Here is a 20,452-nt window from a genome sequence, read left to right as displayed (position 1 = left end):
TCTGAGTTCCAGTAGTGGAACTCCGCCCATCTACTTCCGGTCAATGTAAACGGATGTATGAGGATTTCTTCAAAATAAGAGCACCCAAGTTAAACTTTATTTTTCATTTAAACATGGTAAATAGGGGTCCAGGAACCACAAACAAATATGCTAATCAACTTAACAAATATATATCAACCATAACCATGTAATATTTCGTCCCAGAAGGGTTTGTAATTGTTCTTATATCCTACTTATTATTATAAAGTGGTATTGCCCCAGAATAATGGGCTGTACAGAACTATTTTTCAAAGATTTCAATACGTCTTTGGTACCACTCTACTCTGGAACACTTCTAAAATGCATATCAGGTGAGTCTGAATCTAGAGCGATGTCTTTGCAAATGTTGCTGGCTATTTATTCCAGCCATAAAGCTCACAGTACCCAATCTGCACTGTGTAGGACACATATAATGGATTGTACAGAGCTATTTTTCAAAGATTTAAATATACCTCTGGAAACCACTCTACTCTGGAACACTTCCAGAATTGAGGAGTAGAGTGGTACCAGAGATTACCAGAGATTATTATTTCAGCAAAAATACGAGAAAATATTTTGATCCCATCACTTTCCATTCATGTTTTAACTCGCGCTTTTATTTTGAAGCATCGAAAACGGCGATAAGCGAAATCGGAAGTCTTAATTGCGCTAAATGGAGCTTATTAGAGCTCAGAGAACACAGATCTAGATTGCTGCTTGAAGAGCCTGCAGAAAAACAAGAATGCACACATTTGTGCACATCCGGTTTCGTCGTAAGACTTTCGCTCACTTCCGGTTCGCTCACTTCCGGTGAGATTTTGTCAAAGAATCTCTATACTATACCAACGATTATAAATTGCTGCTCCTATCTCTGTGGCTGCATCTTCAAATGGACTATGATTGCATATATGTTTCATTTTTAGATATCACGAATGAAGCCATCAACCCTGCACCAATGTATCGGTTCTTCTCCACTATGTAGTCCATCAGTGGAGGCTGGTGACGTGAACAATTGAGAAGGCTGGGAGACTTAACAGATAGGCGCGGACTGCACACTAACGACAAAGCTTGTTTCATACATTGTCTAAGACCAATTATTTTAACCTAAAATGTTTATTAAAGACATTTATACACTCATATTATGGGGAATGGGACCAGTTTATCTAGGGAATAGCTGAGCAGTGTGCAGGATAGGTCATGGATAGATGGTGAAGAGCTCGAGTACATTTAAATCATTAATTTTCAGACCATAAGCACACCATATGCACACATAAGTGCACTCCAAATACCATTTTGGTACTTTATTTAATAAATAAATAAACAGCATTGGGAAAAGTGAACATAATATTGAAATAAAAGGCACTTACAAGCAAGATGTGTAGAGACATACAGATTTTACGAACACTGTAACACATGAGGGGTATTCTGAACAATCTAAACAAGTAGTTTATTAAAACCAACTTGTATCAGTATGTCTTAAGTTGACTATCTGTTTAATAATAAGCAACATAAAACACTTAGGATAAGGCTTTGTAAAGAAGTCTGTAATATTTGGCGTTGCTTGGAATGAGCACAGAAAAGGACCTGAGAGTGAATAATGCAATCCTATGTAATATAATATCACTACATATGCTTAAATGTAAAACTTAGAATTGATTGTTCAAATAAGCAATTAACAATAACATTGTCACATCGTTTCAACCATCACTTTATCCCATTAATAGCAGTGGTTTTCAGTCCCTTTTAAATTGCCCATTATAACAGTCTTTCAATGTAAATATTGATCAGAACAGAATTCCTGACATTGTCCTGACATTGTCCTGACATTGTCCTGACATTGTCTTGACATTGTCCTGACATTGTCCTGACATTGTCCTTCTTTTTCCTTACCCATACACTCAACTTTTCAATCCTTCTTTGCAAGGCAAAGCTGTACTCATAAACAGTGTAGTCACATTTTTACATATAAACAATAAATGCTTCCCATATGTTAGTTGCACTTCTCTAAACATTCCATGCTAGCCAATGATAAGGTTAGAATCACTTAATGAATTTATGAAAGACAAAATGTAATGTATGTGAAAAATTAACCCTTTAAAACTTCCCTCAATTGTGAATCCAGATTGTTTTTACCCTGATGAAATCTATTACATCCATTATTTCATTCATTAACTACTATATACTGTAAGACACCCGATAGCTGAAAAAAGACTTTGAAGCCACAATGCATTTGTAACACAATGTTGTGCTTTAAACTCAGGTCCTGTCTGAAACTTACACAATCATAATAAGTTGATGTAGAGAGAGAATGAGAAAGACAGAGAGAAAGAGAGAGCTGTTTGTGTCCATATGGATATTGTCTCTATTAAAAGCCTGTGGCAAAACCTTAATTTCAAAGAGTACTTAAAGACTGCATGAGAGATGCAACATAAAGTAGCCTATATACATACTGTACACGTTTAAAGACAATAAACTGTTAGTAAAACAAATAACATGGTAGTGGCCAAGTGTAATGTTATAATACTGAAGTGACAAAAGAAATGACAACATAAGCTAAAAAGAGAACCCCCCCCCCCCCCCAATCCTTCTCATGCCCGAAAACTATATTTGCATACAGTGTTGTTCTGGGAGAACAGAAGCTCCATCATTTGCCTTCATATTTGGGATTGACCACAGTCGTAACAGCACTCTTGTAGATGGGGTTTTCACCCTGGAGGGCAAAAAAGAAAAATAATAAAGAGTTATATATTGTGTAACAGTCACACTGTAGGCTATGTGAGGCACATGCCATTCATATGGCTGGTAGTATCGGAGACCATTTGTGGCGAAAACATCACAGCAGAATCAGAGCCTCTAATTCAGAAGATCAAATGATCATGAGCGTTCTTTTGCCAATTCTGTAAAACCTATCGTGCCATGGATATCTTGGTACTGTATTGAGTGTTGAGAGAGCATTCGTGTGGCATCCAGGAAACACTGTTAGCAGAGACATTGGTACAACATCAAAACATGCCATTTTGATAACACTTCAAATACAATACAGAACAAATTCTGTGCCTTAACTGAACTATATGGGAATTCCTATCATCTCTATGCAAACTTCTCACCAGGCAAAGTTACAACAGCCAGAGGGGGCAGTTTACTGTGTGATGTCCAGCATAAACATGTGTAAAGACATTATGTATTCTTATTTCTACATGCATGCTCCCATCAAATTATATTGACTGTGTGAGTTCAATGTATTCCCTCATGTGGATCTCTCTGTACACTTTCCTGAGCTGACCTATTTGGCCTACGAATGATGAAAATGCAAACTGAAATGGAGTAAAACGAACACAGGAACACACACAAAAAAAGCCCATGCTGGAAAACAAGAGGAGAGGGAAGCAATACAAACTTATAGAAGTGCAGCTTTACGTCCATAGTTTGGATTCTGGAACTTATTAACAGGACTCTTGTAAATGGGATTCTCTTGCTACGGGTAGAGAATGTGACAGACGTTTCAGAACAGAAAAAGACAGAGGAGACAGAATGAAAAGCATGGAGGAAGAAAAATATAAAGGATTGAAAAATGACAGACTAGGAGAATGTGAGAAAGAAATGAAAACTGAAAACATCCCTTTTATAAGCAAGCACATTTCCTTTTTATCTGCATACATTTATATAATCTCCTAACAGCTCTGTATTTCACAGACTTTGTGGGCCATAATGAGAGGGCCCAGAAGCCTCAGTGCCCTGCCCATGCCACCAGAGAGGCTCTCCCACATGTGGAGGGCCTGGGAGTGATCAGGACAAGCTGAGTCATCCTGCCCTGCCCATCCAAAAACCTACTGTCCACAATCTAACCTCTGCCTGTATAGCTAGTGGATCAACACCAGAGGGCAGCAGAACACCACAAGCCAAACTATCCTGGCCACTCAAAGAGGGGAGGAATGGGGTGGGGAGTGTCTTTGGCCACTCCCAGGAAAAGAGAGAGGTATTTTGCAGGGAGCAAAATATTTCCAAAAATGTCCCTGGCATCTCTGTTGTTGTAGTTGGCTGTGATATGACTTAAATTGTGAAATTGACTTTTGAAAGTAAAAGGACTGTGTGCAGCAGCTTATGAAATCATTACCAGGTCTGCTATAGTTATCAACAGTTGAGAGCACATAATTCACTACAATGTGTTTCCTTCAGGAGCCCATTTCCTTCTTGTAATTAGATATGTACACAGTGGCCATATCTACAGCATCTGTTTTCCATGTCTCAATCAGGACATGACAGTTGAAGGACATACAGAGACCTGCAAAAAAGGTAATCATTTCCAATACAAACACCTCTCTGAGGTCGCTGGTATTCACACTCTTACCGTGTCCCATTTAGCATTCAACTTCTCTTTCTCGAACTTGGCGAACTCTCTCCTGTCATGGATGATCATGAGCATCTTCCAGATGAGCAGCAGGGCTAGACCAATGAGCACGATGCCTGCCACCACGCCCGCCACGATGGGGATGATGTCAGGACCCGTAGGGCAGTCTGCAACATGGTCACACACAGCCGGCAACTTAGTCACCACATTTGTGTCATAACTGGGGCTTTGACTTCAGTTTGTACTGACCATCTGACTTGGGGCCCAGGCCAGATGGTAGTTATATACTACAACTAAAGCAGAGTTTTTCCTGGACTGGTTACATAGTCAGGAAACACTGAAAACCCTAGACATAACACTACCAAATGAATAACCAAATGCCTAACTTTTTCCACTCTGCCTATCCCAATTCACCCTGCTCTTACCTAGTGTTTCCACCACATAGACCTCCTTCTCTGTGTTGTTGTTGACGGCATAGGTGTAGTAGAACCAGCAGTCATTGGCATCCCTCTCCTTGCAGTGCATGAGGGGGAAGGCCTGGCCAGGCTGGGGCAGCTTTTCCCTTTCCTTCACTTTGATGAGGTTAAAGTAGCTACAGTCTTTCTCACACGTGTCCTTCTTCTCCCCAGTGCCAAAGGTCATGCACTGAACACACTCTCTGTGGAGGAGAGAACATTGAAGAGAGAACATTGACATGAAAACTGTACAAATGGAGTAGCACACAACTAGGTGTTCCATCACACCTCAACCCTTATCCAATGAACAATCCCATCACAACCAAAAACCGACAGTATATAGCTAAAAATCAAGCACAACTTTACTGCTCTTGTGCCCTGAGAGCACAAACTCACTTGTGCTCTGCGCAGACTCCAGGGCAGGTGGGGCAGATCTCACAGGTGGGGCCTTGAAACTTGGGGTCTGTACACTTGCAGGTTCCACACTCGCAGTTGCCTCTGCCGTTACAGATCTGACTGTTAGAGGCCAGACAGGTGCTGTTCTCCAGGGAACAGTCGCAGGCACTTCCCGTCCAGTTGGCATCGCAGATACACACCCTGCACTCACAGCGCCCATGTCCTGGCAACACAGCACAGGGTCAGTGGTCAGTTATTTCCAAAGATCAAATAGAATCAGACATCAAAGGACCTAAATGAACAACTGTAAATCTAATTTCATAAAAGGCAATGTTATAGCAAATTATGTCTAATCTAATAGGGAAATGGCTTATTATATCTTAAACAATCACATGTGTTGCAGATAGGTCTTCTGTGTGCAGAGGAGGTTGGCCAGCTTGTCTGTCTCCAGGTTTAACATACCTCCACATAGTTTATTGTTGGAGCGGTCGCAGTTGAAGTTGTCACACTCGCAAAACTCGCCGTTGTAGCGTTCCTCTGGGTTCTCTCTCTTCTTGCACTCACAGCTTCCACACACACATTCTCCATTGTTGCTGCAGATGTCTGTGCCGTTGTCCTTGCGGCAGTTCTTGTCCAGGTCTTCACTGGTGACCTCGTTGGTGCTGCACTCACACTTTCTGCCGATGCGCCCTTCATTACACCTGAGGGAGGAAGGGATCAAATAAATCAGTAAATGAATAAGAACATTTTTATCAAATAGAGTACCGAAATAGATAAGGCACTCTCTGAGGAGTGTACACACACAAATAAAACTTTGATGTGCTTATTTAGAAAAATAAATCATGTATGAGCCACTGTGAAACATAATATCAACTTATATTGTCTGTTTTCACAGAAATTAACTTTGCATCATTAATAACAGCTTGTGTCAATAGAATTAAAAACACAACAAACAATAAACGTACACAAATCCAACAATCAATACAATGGTCTATGGTTGTGTTTGTAAGATGAATGTTCACATTTACTGATGGTGAAACATACAGACTTACTTGCAGGCACCACATTCATATGTTCCGTTGCCATTGTGGCAAATGTCACTGTTTTTGATCCCGTCTTTGTGACAGTCACATTCACAGATGAAGTTCAGTGCGATCTCCACTTCCTCTGTGAAGCCCAGAGGTTTGATCTTAATGGCCTCTGGCTTGCCTTGCTTAGGACACTGCTTAGCAGTGATGCTAATGGTGAAAGACACCTACAGACACAGGAAGAGACACAGTTATGTAATTGGTCTGAGAGCTGAAACACTTCAGAAAGTTGGACATTTCCAAATACATATGGCTGGCTTGTTCTATTCCTACCTCGTCGCCGATGGAGATGTTGGAGCACTTCCTGCCATTCTCTCCTTCGCTGACCACTCCATTCTTACAGCGTGACTGGTATGTTATGGTGACGCCCTCTGGCAGCTTGCTGTTCTCAAGAATGACCTCTGATGACAGAGACTACAATAGCACAGTTCAGTTCAGAAAAATATCTATAATATATCTATAATATACTGTATATTACTTGTGGAATTTATTATCCCTACTATTTTAGGGATTAACAGTCAGAGTGATTCAAAGAAGATGGAGTGCAGTATAATCTCAGTTCATACTTACATTGTAGGCATCGATAATCAGGTTGATAACGTTGCTGGAGTTGGCAGATAGTGTGCCCACTGCAGACTTTGGTATGAGATTCTTCAACTCCTGAGGAAAAAGAGAACACGGTTCAGTAAATTATATACGTAGCTGTGGTATGTCAGTGTAAATCCTGTGATCACTGAATACTGCATACCAGCAACGAACAAAATATTGTTTTAAACTATTGTCTACGAACACGTGGTGGTGAAGTCGAAAAAACATTTGCAATGTTGTGGCATTCCAAATTCAGACAGAGATCCAAGTCAACAGTGAAATCAAGTAAATGACTAGAATTCTATTCTATTGAGAATGAGCATACATTGAACTGATTGGACAAACCAAAGGGACATGATGAAACCTCAGAAATCTAACTGTCTTCAAAAGCAGTAGGGCAGAAGGAAATAATCAGAGATCCAGTAGCGTTGCTACTGTAAACAAGGAGCGGATGCTGAAACCGAGGTACACACTTCCATGCTCTTCAAAGGTTTGGGCTTCCTCCAACCACCACAAAAGCACTAAAACTTGGAAATAAAATGCAGTCTCTACACATAGAGAGAACCTGTGTTTTATCTCTAGCTCGAGGTCTAACCTTGTAAACAGGCTGGAACTCCTCAGTGACTGCAAAGATTGTCTGAATGTTGTTATCACTCAGCTTCTGAACCAGGTGGGCAATTGAGGGGTAGTCCTGTAAGAGAGCAAAGCAAGAGAAAATCAAATCAGATTTCGACATATCCAAATTCCAGACCACAAGAGGACGCTGGGATAATACTAAATGTATGAAGGTTAACTATACATACGTAATAGTGGCTCATTGTGTACATGTTGTTCTCCAGGTGACATTTCCCATCATTGGGCAGTACGATCCCACCCAGTTTCCCATCTCCAGCAAAGTGGAAGCCAGCGTCAGTGGAGAACACCAGCAGACGGGTGACGTTCCTCCAGCCTATGTGATCCTGAGGGGTGGAGAGAGAGAGTGACCCATTAAACCAGATTGTAAAAAATAAACCACATACCCCAAATAAACCAAATATCTGAAACCCAAATTACAAGACATGAAGAGGACGAAGGAAGTATATTTCAAGAACAGTAGACTATTTGAGGCACTACCCCCTGAAATAGAACGTTTACACCCTAGAGTAAATGAACAGTCAAATGCTGAGGTCTTATAAAGCTTATTTAAGCTTATTTGCAGTGAATACAAAATCATTGCAAAATGGCTTTTTGAATTTTATTCTTTACAGGTAGAAAAACATGTATACTTACACCACACACAGCCACTTGCATGATGGCATCAAAACCCCCCTCAGGCGAGTCCAGGTTCCCAGAGATCTGCTGCTGGCCCACTAGTGTGTTGAACTTCTGCCCACGGCTGGTCAGGCTCAGGACATTCTTATAGCTGAAGGGACTGGTGCAGTTCTGGTCCCCAGTGCAGGGGTTCAACAGCTTGGCCGGCGTGGTGCTGATGTAGGGCATTACAGTCTTCTCCACAAATGAGCCAAAACCTATACAACACAATATACTGTAGATAAACCACATAACTATGCAACTACATAGTTATAACATTTCATAACTATGCTACTGTATGTTAAATCAGTGCTGAAAACAAAGAGACATAAAAATGAGAGATATATCAGATATATCAAATAATGTGTACATCAGGCTTCTCACCAATTCTGAAATCAGAGGTGATCTTTGACATCTCCAGCATCAGACTGGTTCCCAGATTTTTTACGTTTTCCAGATCATCCTTCATGGAGTATGACAGATCCATAAGGTAGTAAAGGTCGATGGGGTAATCTTCCGCTCGTTTGAACTTCAGGTTAAAAGATTGGGCTTCACCTTCAGAGACAGATGTGCAGGCTTATGGGCTCTGTCCTTCACACATACGAGTACAAGGAGTACTCCTTCCTTCCTAACATCATAATTACTTCTGTACAGTTGATAGATTCAGCTCTGAAAGAAAGTGGAGCTGAACTATGCTAAGCTACATTACATAACACTATGGATAATACTAAGAACCACAAAAAGCTAACACCAAAATAGGCCACAGCATTACTTCGACAAAGGTTCAACATCTGGTTGTTTTGGATGGCCGTTAATATATCTAAGTAATTAACGTATACAATATTGGTTCAAACCTGATCTGAGGCTAAGGCTGAGCTTCTGGGGCTGGATCTGAGTGATATCCTCTAGTTTTTGTTTATCTGCACCCTTGTTGCGATTGGTGACATTTATGTCCTTGAGAACCGTCTGGCTTCCGCGGGGGTTCTCAATCTTAACGGCGTCACAATCCCTCTTCCTCAGGGACTCCAGCTCGTCACAGCGGGTTGAAGTGGCCTCACCCTGCTTCAAGAACATCTGTCCAGGGGAAGAGAGAAGGTCCATCATTGTCCATCACGAGACCCCAGCCCACTTATTATTCAGCATAACATTGTAAGACTACAGAGGTCTGTTTGGAACATCATCGTATGTTGTACAGTTCTGAGTGGCACTGAGTCAAGTTCTGTTGATACTGAGGCTGATACAAAATGCAGCATCAAGATTACTGACAGCTTTCACTATCTAATGCAGAGCTGTAAGCCTCCCTACTTTGTTCTCTATGTCCTGTCAGTCAGCCAAGTAGCCAATACTAGAACACAGGTCCATATGGATGACACCTCTGTTCCATTATCAAAGGGTATAAAGTAGCTAAATCCTCTATAGCCTCTCATTCAAATAACTAAATAAATACTCTAACCATGTGAATACTGACATTTTGGGTTTCAATGTAAAAAAAGTCAACTCAAATCCACATACTGGGTCGGTACACCATCCACATTTGGCTCCAACTTGAATACACTCCCCACAGGACTTGGCATTTGCCTTGATGCACTCGTTCCCCTCTAGATGGAAAACAAAGGTTGGAAAGACGCAAAGGCTCAGAATCATACAGTCAGTCCTTAAAAAATAAGCCTCAGCCTCATCATTTCATTTGGAACACTGAGGCTCAGTGTAATTGGAGCCAGAGACGGAATATTCCATCTTTCCATTATGTACTGTACTGTGCACCAAGAAGCTGAGGTGGAGCTTCTTCTGGCTAATGACATCATTACATTACAGCAATGTACATGTGTCATTAGTGGTACATCAAGTAGTTACTCATCATTCCGTATTGTACATTTACTATGCCACCAAATAGACATATGATCGTATGATGTATTGTTCAGAATACTGATGATGCTCAATAATTGATTTGTCTAACAAGGTTTGGGTTAAGTAGAGCAGAAACTAGATATATTATAATAATAATGTCATCTTACCTTGCTGGGCATTGCTGTAACAAATGATTCCTAACAATGTGGATATCAAAAGTAGTTTCAGGTCCATCTAAAAAAAAAAGACAAACAATTTTTAAACAAATACTGTGTCAGATCACTGCAGTAATGCTGGCTGTGAATTCTGAGAAGACAGTGTTTACAGTTTATAGTCAATAGAAATTGATTGAATCAGCCCCTGATGACCAAATGCATCAATTCACAATTGATTTGACTAAAGGCCCCTTATAGCTAAAGTGCTTCATACTGATAATAAATCTCATCAGTAAATGGAGCAGTTATAATTGGAAGATATAAACTATCCAGTTGCAAGGGTTTTCTATTCTCAGTTAGTCACAGGATAACAGGGGCTAATTCAATAAAACGACCTCCTCTCATATGGCGTTTCTCCCCCCTGACTAGCAGTCTCCCAGTCCCTCTCCCCCCTCTCTGACTGTAAATAGCTCAGGCTCCCTTGGGTCAAAGGCTCTCCTGCCATGTCCATTGATCCCGAGCCAGCACAAAGGCCTTCTGATCAACCAGGTCAAAGAATCATCCCCTTTTTACACTGAGCCCACAGCTCCTTAAGAACAGGAGGACTAAATGGCTTTCTCCAGGTTAACTGACCATTAGAAAACCATAGCCTACATGAGACAATGAAGACAGTGATGGGTTTGCATAGTTATGGGATGATGCTGTATAGTCACCATCACCTAGTGCATCTTTTTATACTGTATCATAGGGATAGTACTATAGGATTTTATGAGGGGGTGTGAGGCTGGTCAGTCAATAGTTAGGGGCAATTCCTGGTGGGACTCGATTTTTCACTTTCAAACGCATGCCAAACAAAAGAGATGGGTCTTCAGTCTACAGTGGAAGATAGGTAGTGACTCTGCAGTCCTGTCAACAGTGGGAAGCTTATTCCACCACCGGGGAGCTCGGATACAAAGAACCAACCCAAGGGAGGTAAAACACAAGCCGTGGCCACTAAGGACAGGACACCAAAGATAGAAATGTTAATCACTGGCGTGCTTCTCTTAACGCACATGGTTTACATTAGGGCTAGATGTTCAGGGATGAGGATGTTCATTAGGAATTCCCCTACTTTTACACATGACAGAAAATGATGGAGGGAACCATAAGCCATAGCTTACCCCAAAGAGACAGTAAACCGCTGTAAATGACATCCAGCACTGTGCCCTGTGGAAGCTCTGACAGTCAATGTGTATGGTGTTGAGTGAAGCATTCCTGAGCGCATGTGTGTATCTGTGCCCGTTATATACACCCAGCAGGGCAGACAGCCTGACTGCGACCACCAGATTAGGTCAGCTCTTCCGCCATCACAGCACTGATTCTATTACTCAAGGCCAACAGTTTAGCTCAACCTAAGATCGTGGATATCATAAAGGAGGTCAGAACTAAACATAAACAATTATTGATGAGTAGAGAAAACTTTACAGAAGTACGCAGCTATTCTTTGGGCATTTTATCACAGACAAGCTGAAGTGACCCTTTGATAAACAACTGAATGGGTAAGAAGAAGAATATTGATGTTTTTGACAAAACCACAACCTCTGTTATTTCCTCTGCATTCTCGCTGGTTTGACTTTTACTCCAGCTCAGAGTTCCAGGGAACCGTTCAAATGCAAACTATGCCTGTAAAATGCCAACGAGGTGTCAACTAAGAAAAACAGCAAGGCTGGTTCTATTCTATGAAGCTTAACAGCTGGGGTGTGGAATGCTCTTCAAGCTGTCCACTGTTAAAGGAAAAGGGAGCAGAAAAACATTGTATGATAACATTCATACAGAAACAAACTGGTATTTCCCCTTAATGGAGATGATTCCCGTACATAATATTGCTTCAGATAATCATATGCATATCAATGGGTAAACCATAACCATACTGGTCAGATATTTCACTGTGCGGATTTAAAAACAAATGAGCCAATGTGAGGGAGGGACTGGGAGTTTGACTAAGCAACCAAATTGCGCCAAAGTATTTCCCTCCTCTGGGAGACAGACAAAAAAAGACCAACATCTTGTGTCCAAACCATGTCTGAAACGAGACACAGAACAGTGGTTGGTTTTAACCACTGCGTGTGGCATTACTCCTGAAAATAATATCTAGGTGACAGCACCTACTTTCTGGTGTAGACACGCACACGTAAGCTGTGTGATTTACAACAGCCTGGGGTTTAAAGGGACCTGTAGCCTGGATTCAGTTGGCAGGATAGGTGATGCATGGGGAGGACTGTGTAACATGACTAAAATCGACCTGGGTTCTCAAGCATTCCTGAGAGACTAGGTCCTGGCAGACCAGGATAGTAGCAGTAACTCCACTTGGTTTGAGGAAACCAGAGCCCTCAGAGCCATGCTCCTGTGCTGACATATTTGGACAGGCAGCAGTTGTCATGCCCCATCTCCCACAACCCCCATCTATCTGATATTTTCTCATGATTAGCCATTTCCTTCAAAAAACAGATAGCCCAGTAAGAGCACCCATGCCAGGCAGTCCTGTTTGGCTGGATAGAAGTGAATTAAACACAGTCCTCCCCTCTCTTATATAGACTGTTGAAAGCTCTGCATGTGCATCAGACTGAGCCTTAGTCACAACTGAGTGGCTTCACTTATCTACACGTCAGCAAATACTTCACAGCTGCAGCAGTGATAATAGACGAATCACAAACTCTGCCTCTGGTTTTGTGCTACTCCACTGTATCAGTGGCGCTCCAGAGAGACAAGCTTTGGGCTTTCCTCACTCAGAATAACTGTTCTCCAGCCATGAAAAGAAGGAATGGAAAAGGAAAAACAGGAAAGGCGGTCCTTTGTCAGGGGGGGAGAGGGACTGCCTCAAGTCCAGAGGAAAATACTTTTACAACTCAACCACTGAGGGTCTACAGTAGCCCCTTACTCTTTCCCACCCCTACACCCCCTTCTTTCTCTCTCTCATACCACCCACACAATCACTCTGTTCACGCCCTGCTTGTGAGCCAGGCTAACCACGACTGTGACATCATATACCCTTCAACAAGGGTGAGCCTGAAACATGGCCAAACCCTGACACGTACAAGCTACCCTACAGATCTGGAGGAGAATATCAAACAGTGTCTGTGTCTTTCACTCCCCCTGTCCTCCCTCATCCTGTCCCTCTCACGACAGACAAAAGCAATGAATCAAGTTGCCCTTTGAAATCAAGAGCAGGGAAGGTCCTGATAATGTCCCCACTGTTCCAGTTTAAGAGGCTGAGTAAATCCTGCTAATGATTTTCTTTTCTATTTTCTTTCAATGTCCTTTAAATCTTGAAATCAGCCCTTCAGTAATGTAAAAAAAAAAAAAATCCTATGTGATCTTTCTGCACAACACTGGTCATGTTGACCAGTAAGCCAAAACCCATTTCACAATGTTAATCTCAAATGTTACATAAAACACAAAGTGTATTGGTCATGTAGCAGGTGCAATAAAAACAGATGTCATGAAGGACTTTTGGAAGAATATTGACCTGAAAAGTACTTAAGCTCACAGCAGTCCTTCTCTGAGTCAGAAAATCAATAGCACTTAAGCTTTTTCTAGTTTCTTTGTTTCTTGCCTCTTTAGTCTTTTGGGAGGTAAAAATACATTTGCTTTAGAGAGCATGGTTTGTTGCATACAGCAACTTCAGAAGAATGGTTTCCCAGTCGAAATGATCACTTTAACAAGAAACTAAAACCTATGGAGGAAGGCCAAGTCCACACCACTATTCATGGCTCAATCACTATGTTGAAAATAGCTGTGCAGTAACTATTTCTGACTCTTCACCTGGTCTGTACATTCAGAGACTATGGAGGGAGTTTTGGTGGGAAGATGCCACAAGATTATCAAATAACCCATAATCATACTATTTTTAATAATAAATTAATTATCTTCAATCTTTCAAGTAAGGGGAAGACAATAGCACAGGCTTCAGAACTGTAGATAATGTATGACAATCACTTCAATATGAAAGAGAAGATCAGCATATAGCTAACCCTAACCCTAAAACTCACTTCCCCCGATTCCTATCACAAACAGCAGGAGTAAGGCCGTCTCTACTAGATGATAGAATGGGCGAGCACGTGATGAGCCTGGGGCTTGCTCAGTCAGTGCCAGTGGAGTTGGATGGTAAGCTTCCACTCCCCACTCTTGCTGAGTTGGCCCTTCCTTTGCTATAACACAGGAAGCTCATTCCAATCACACAGGAAGTCGGCCAAATCTCCCCCCTAAGGCTGGGGCATAAAGATGAGATATTGCAAGCTCCGTGGAAGCTGAGGAGAGAGTGCCACAACAGCAGGAGAGCCAGCAGGGCAACACATATTCAGGACCCATCTAGGCCTATACAGATGCTGCATTAACCTTCATTTGGCAAAGTGCCAGATGTAAGGACCTGTTATAACACACTTTATATAGTATGAATAGCATGAATTTGCATGTATTTGTGAAGCAACTACCGGTATGTAGGCCTTATAAAGGGTTTATAAAGGCTCCAGTTAGCCACAGGGAATGAACATGGCATGTAAGACATAGCAAAAACATAGCAACAGATGGCCGTTAAACGTGCAAATATTTACTGTGAGAAATTATTGACCAATTTCTCACAGCCGCACTGTTAAAGCAGGATTAACACAGGCGCTCTGGACTTTGTGAAGCCCCCACTCTGCCTATGGAAAGCCTGCTGCTGTGTTTCCAGTTGAGCTCAGGACTAATTGACTAAAGCTGTCTATTGACAGTCATAATAGACGTGGTGTCTGCTTCAGAGCAAAGAGGCAAAGAAACTTTCACAGCTAACAGCTTAGTCATGACTCCAATAGAGCACACAGACACAGACATATACATGTGTAGGCACACACACATGCACGCAAACTCATTACATAACATTAGATCAGCTGCAGAGGAGAAAATACTCAAGCTGTCCAACGGAGGTTAACATGTCACAAGGGCTACAAAGGGGGCAAAGCCCATGTGGAAACTCCTGTATTAGCTGAGGGCTAGTCTGTTTTCTGTTCCTGGAAAGCTAAGTCAAAGTTTGTCTTAATCTGACTTTAATACTATACCCGGCAGCTTGTTGGGGCCAGCTGTGGACACCTTCAGCCTGTTTCTGTTGAGGCCCTAATGTGAGAAACTGGCAGGTTAATGCCATTCAGATGTCTTTCATTAGGCTGCAGGCTGCACATTTGAACGCGAGGCCTCCATTTCCACTTCCACAGGAGAGTGAAATCTCTGCAGGCCTTAAACAGTAAGCACTCCGCACTAGGTGTATTTCCTCCTGGGATGGCTGGGAAAATAACTGTCAACTTCCACTGACAACATATTCTCTTTGAAGCCAGAGTTGGATGTTGTGTCTAGGATGTTGTTTTGCCTCACTTGACTGAGCAGTATTGCAGTATTGTATTTTTCCTCCTTCCATTTTTATTAGTGCAAATGTACATCTGGTGTTAAAGGGACACTTCAACCATTTTTAACATCACATTCATTATCTCCAGCACCATACAGTACCAGTGTCTACATATGTGAAAACGGCGATTTTCTATATTCTTTAAAAGATAAGAGAAAAGGTCCTAAGGAAATTGCCCCCTACATGTATGATGTAATTGGGGGTTGAAAACAAAAACAACAAAAAAAAGTTATTATAAGAAACTTCAATGTCCAGGGAGTGTGTTTGTGGGAAATGTTTTTGCAAACAATTTTTTTTAACATCAATCAATTTCCTTAGGACCTTTTCTCTCATATGTTTGACTAAAGAATGCAGAAAAGTGCCATTCACATCGTCACTGGCATGGTGCTGGAGATAATGAATGTGATGTTAAAAATTGGTGAAGTGGCCATTTAATGGTCCAGTATGTAACATTCAAGCTTTCTAAAAGCTTCCTAATGGTTGTAATGACTATATTTAATCGGACTGATCAGGGAATGAGATCCCTTGAAAGAAATATTTCATTTATGTACACCGTTTTGGTCTGGAAAAAGCACTTTCTAAAACAGAGTGTCCTACCCGACATTTTTGAAAGGGTTTTCTGGGGACCAAACAGTGAATATAAACACGTTTTTCCTGCCAGCACGATTTTTGTCTCACCTGCCTCTTTGAATCGTGCGAGCATGCAGAAACATAACAGCTAATGTCCGACACTGCAAGTCCATTTTGGGGGTTATATTATTATTAGGGAGGATGTTGTTGTTTGGAACTTCTAACTGAATTTCGCCGCAATGGCCAGAGGTGGCAGATTTCTGACAAACTTATGCCCTGCTCCTTTAAGTTTGTAATAAACCATAACATATTGCATATAGCTTCTATCGGGCCTACAAAGTCTGCATAGGCTGAGCTATCAATGCTCATCAATATGCAGTTGTGTAACAATAATAATAAACTTTATATATATTTTTAAAACAATGTTACAAAGTGCTTTACAAATAGATGAAACAGATACGCCAATAAAAACAAAAATATAAGTAGAAACAGTAAAACACAGACACTTTAAAATGAATAAGAGCAGCACCAATTAAGGGCTAGTCTATAAAAATGATTTAAAAGAGAATACTGATCTTGCTAACCTAATATCCTCCGGCAGGTTGTTCCAGAGTCTAGAGGCCCTAATGGCAAAGGCCCATGACCCTGGAGGTTCCAGAGCTGTGGGATTCTGAGAACAACAATCAACAGAGAGTTCTAAGCACAGGCAATCCAGATAAGGCTCCCATGGTATTGAATTAACGCCTGTTGTTGTCCCTGAATGGCAGACAAAGATTCTTTAGACTGTCAAGTCACAATGTCCCTCATGATATCAACACACTCCTTCTTCATAAAACCTGAATACTGACACTGTGTTCACTTTGATGCATGATGCTCAGTGCATAGAAGCAAAACAGTTGAAGGCAGTGCTGTTGGTTATCCAGATAAGGACATGAGAACAGACACATGCAAACTGCAACCACATAACTAGCTTTGACCACTGTCAAAGAATAGTCTTTTTAGTCATACACAAAGTATTCCAAAAAGGTTGTAATAGGAATGCCAATGTTTGTACCAGTTTACTGAAGAAAATCTTCTTAGCACAAAGTATGTGTTACAGAGCACTACATAGTGGACATTCACCCCTTTTGTCTCAAAGGGGCAGGATAGCACATATGGTCTGTGTGACACACACACGCACACACATTCAGGCAGATAAGATGGCTACACACAGGCTGCGATAGTACTCTACTATTTACTAACAATAACATGTTTGGCACAACTTTCCTACAGACCTTACCTTACAGAGGTCAACGAAACCACCTAATTCCATAGAGTGTTTCTGATTCTGTTTTTAGAACTGGGTCTACCAAATCACAACAGTGCCTTTGAGTTTGAGTGCAGAGGGAGGGCACCTCTCTTCTAAACCAACTCAGCAGGCCAAACCAAAAACCAAAGCCTAACCCGCAATTTCAAGTTTAGGAATGACAGTTCTCAGTCAACAGAGACTTTTGAATGAGTGAAATGCAATCTACATAGCTTTACACAACAAACAATGGATAGGCTGACTCCCACGCCTTGATCACATATTATCTTCTTTATGTTATTTTCTTTAGACATCTGTGTGCAATAATTTCACAATTTAATGACAATAAACTGTGTCCAAGTTGAGAGCTGATTTCCATGTGCTAGTAGGCAGACACTGGCACTGACAAACAAAGCATGATAACCACTCTGGGATCATATGTTGCTTCTCTTTGTCCCTTGTTGTGTGTGTGTGTGTGTGTGTGTGTGTGTGTGTGTGTGTGTGTGTATGTGGGGGGGGGGGGGTTGTGTGACACACACACACACACACACACACATAACACATATGGTCTGTGTCACACACACAAACACAGACACACACACGAGAAACATCACATGTCCTTAAGACCAGCAGGGTGGGGTCTGCTGTCACAGTGGCAATAAATCAGATGAGAACCCAGACCTCAGGCAGCTGTTATCTGAGGCTAGAGGTCACATCCATTCAGCTGGTAGCTCCCCCGGACATCTCTCCCCATCTCTCCTCCCATCTCTCCTCTCCTCAACTAGGCCCCCATCCCTTCCTCCCCGCACCAGGGCACCTACATTACCTTAATTAAACTGAGCCATAGATTCTCTCGCCACACTGAGAAGTCAGCTCCACCGTCTGTATTTACAAGGTTAAAGAAAGCAGCCTTCATCAGAGGACGGACATCCTCTCTGAGATTAAATGAAGGACTTCTGTTTGATCCAATCAATGGAGCTTGTGCTGCCTACACATCCTCTGTCTCCTACTATGATACTGACTTTTAAAGGACATCTGAATGTTTGCAAGCAGACGTTTCTGCCATAGAAAATGACACTGTCGGGAGGAAAGAGAGGGGGACTGAGGCTTCCTGGTGATATTAATTGACCAACCATTTTGGTATCATCTACAACAAGGGCTGGTGAAGGCAAATACATAGAAGTTGAATCAGTTTCAGTGTGTCTTAAAAAGAAGTAGACAAGTAGTTGCAATGTTGTTTTTTTGGGACACATTTACCCTGATGTTTGTTACCTATCAGTTATGACCCTACACACTCTTCATGCACACCAATTTAGGTTATTTCTGAGGACATTAATTCACACAGACACATACATACAGACACAGACAGTCACACCCACAGTCACACACACACACACACACACACACACACACACACACACACACACACACACACAGGTCTACTGCAACTTGTGTGGCAGATAAGCAATTAAGTTTAAGAACAAAGTAAAATACTGTGAAGCAAATACTTGATACAAACAAGCGAGGATCAACCATGTTACTGACCATATTTTTTGGGGGGGATTTAAAGATGTACAATTTCACATACGAAGCTCCATGTATGAGAGTGAAACTGAACACAAATATGTCATGAATGAGAGTTCACATGGAGACAATTTGCCATCCCTCAACCTCATGGGCCTAATCCAAGTGGTATTCAATGGTCTCCAAAAACAGCAACATCAACATATTGGCGAATAAAGGGTGAATGTATAAAACCATGTTTTTATCAGCTCATAAGCGTTGAGGGCACCCCACATAAAGCCCAGACAAATAGCATATTCCCTTCCCATCCCCACCCAAAATATCTCGATTCAAATCCATGTTTAAAAACTTTAAAGACATGATGTTACTGTAAGTGTTAAGGTAGACAAACTTTAACATTGCCACAAATAGCCCATGCAGATCACCATGTGTAAAATGCATAGACTTTGATTATAAGAACATAAATTAAGTGCTGAAATATAGCCAAGTGCATACAATGAACAAATAATACAAATTTACCTTCACCGTCTAATTTAAATTCCGAGGCAACATAAATGTATCCTTTTTAAAATCCCCGTTATGATCCGCTATCAAGCGCACACAGCAACAATTGCCTTGTTGGCAGCGGGAGCTACTTTCTCCTGCGAAAAGACACGGTAGATTTACTGCCCCACTGATCATTCCGTTTTCATTTTCTCCATTGAAAAAAGAACATACAGGGCACAATTAAATTAGGTGATAGCGTAAAACATATACTAAACACAATAGGCCTAACATGCATACGGCATAAACCTTTCTTTTTAAAATGTAGATGAAGATAATATCAGAAAAGTCCGCAGTGATCCGCTCTCTGAATGTGGATCCCGCCTCCACAGGAAATGCCTTGTTACGTCATGGATAAGATCTTAAATGCTTGGTCTATAACTGTTGTTATTATAGTTGCAATAATAAGATTTGTTGCATAGGCCTAAGGTTGAAATATATATTGACAACATGCATGAGAATAATCAGTTTTCCAGATTTTTTTTTACTGAAATCCTATCAAATCCATGTCGCATGTCGCGTCGAGAAGTATGTGTAGTGTTCATTCATTATCAGCCTGCCTTTCCACCAGTTTTCATCATAATGTAAAATAAAGTTTTTTTTGGGGAGTCACTCAATCCAACATCACTATTGCTTAACCACGGCTAAATGTGACAATAATTTCCATGTTGCTGGTTGTTTGAATGGGACACAACAACAGTGTTTGTGCTTTTGAGAATAACAACCTTCAAATCAAAAGGACATTCATTCTCTCTCACTCCATGTTGCTGGTTGTTTGAATGGGACACAACAACAGTGTTTGTGCTTTTGAGAAGAAGAACCTTCAAATCAAAAGGACATTCATTCTCTCTCACTTTTCACACCCAATTTAATACCTGTTCATTCACTAGTGCTTTAAAACACACTCTATCTAATTTTCAGCACTTTCATT

The 20,452-nt window shown here is 41.3% G+C and overlaps 1 protein-coding gene across 1 annotated transcript; it reads right to left on the bottom strand.

Moving 5' to 3' along the window:
* Positions 1–2,592: 2,592 nt before the first annotated feature.
* itgb1a (integrin, beta 1a) lies at positions 2,593–19,838 on the bottom strand. The gene is made up of 17 exons (XM_083675163.1): positions 19,771–19,838; positions 19,498–19,619; positions 10,199–10,265; positions 9,696–9,781; positions 9,038–9,257; positions 8,568–8,738; positions 8,163–8,401; positions 7,697–7,852; positions 7,489–7,584; positions 6,876–6,965; positions 6,579–6,719; positions 6,270–6,472; positions 5,680–5,918; positions 5,218–5,440; positions 4,792–5,024; positions 4,367–4,533; positions 2,593–2,728 (listed from the first exon to the last, which is right to left on the bottom strand). The coding sequence occupies exons 3-17, from the start codon at positions 10,263–10,265 to the stop codon at positions 2,663–2,665; spliced, it is 2,397 nt and encodes a 798-aa protein (XP_083531289.1). The 5' UTR covers positions 19,498–19,619; positions 19,771–19,838; the 3' UTR covers positions 2,593–2,662.
* Positions 19,839–20,452: the final 614 nt, after the last annotated feature.

Source organism: Argentina silus (assembly GCF_951799395.1).
Source record: "Argentina silus genome assembly, chromosome: 1".
In the NCBI taxonomy this organism is placed as follows: domain Eukaryota; kingdom Metazoa; phylum Chordata; class Actinopteri; order Argentiniformes; family Argentinidae; genus Argentina; species Argentina silus.
The sequence above is the reverse complement of the archived record's forward strand: the minus strand, read 5'-3'. Positions and strand labels throughout refer to the sequence as shown.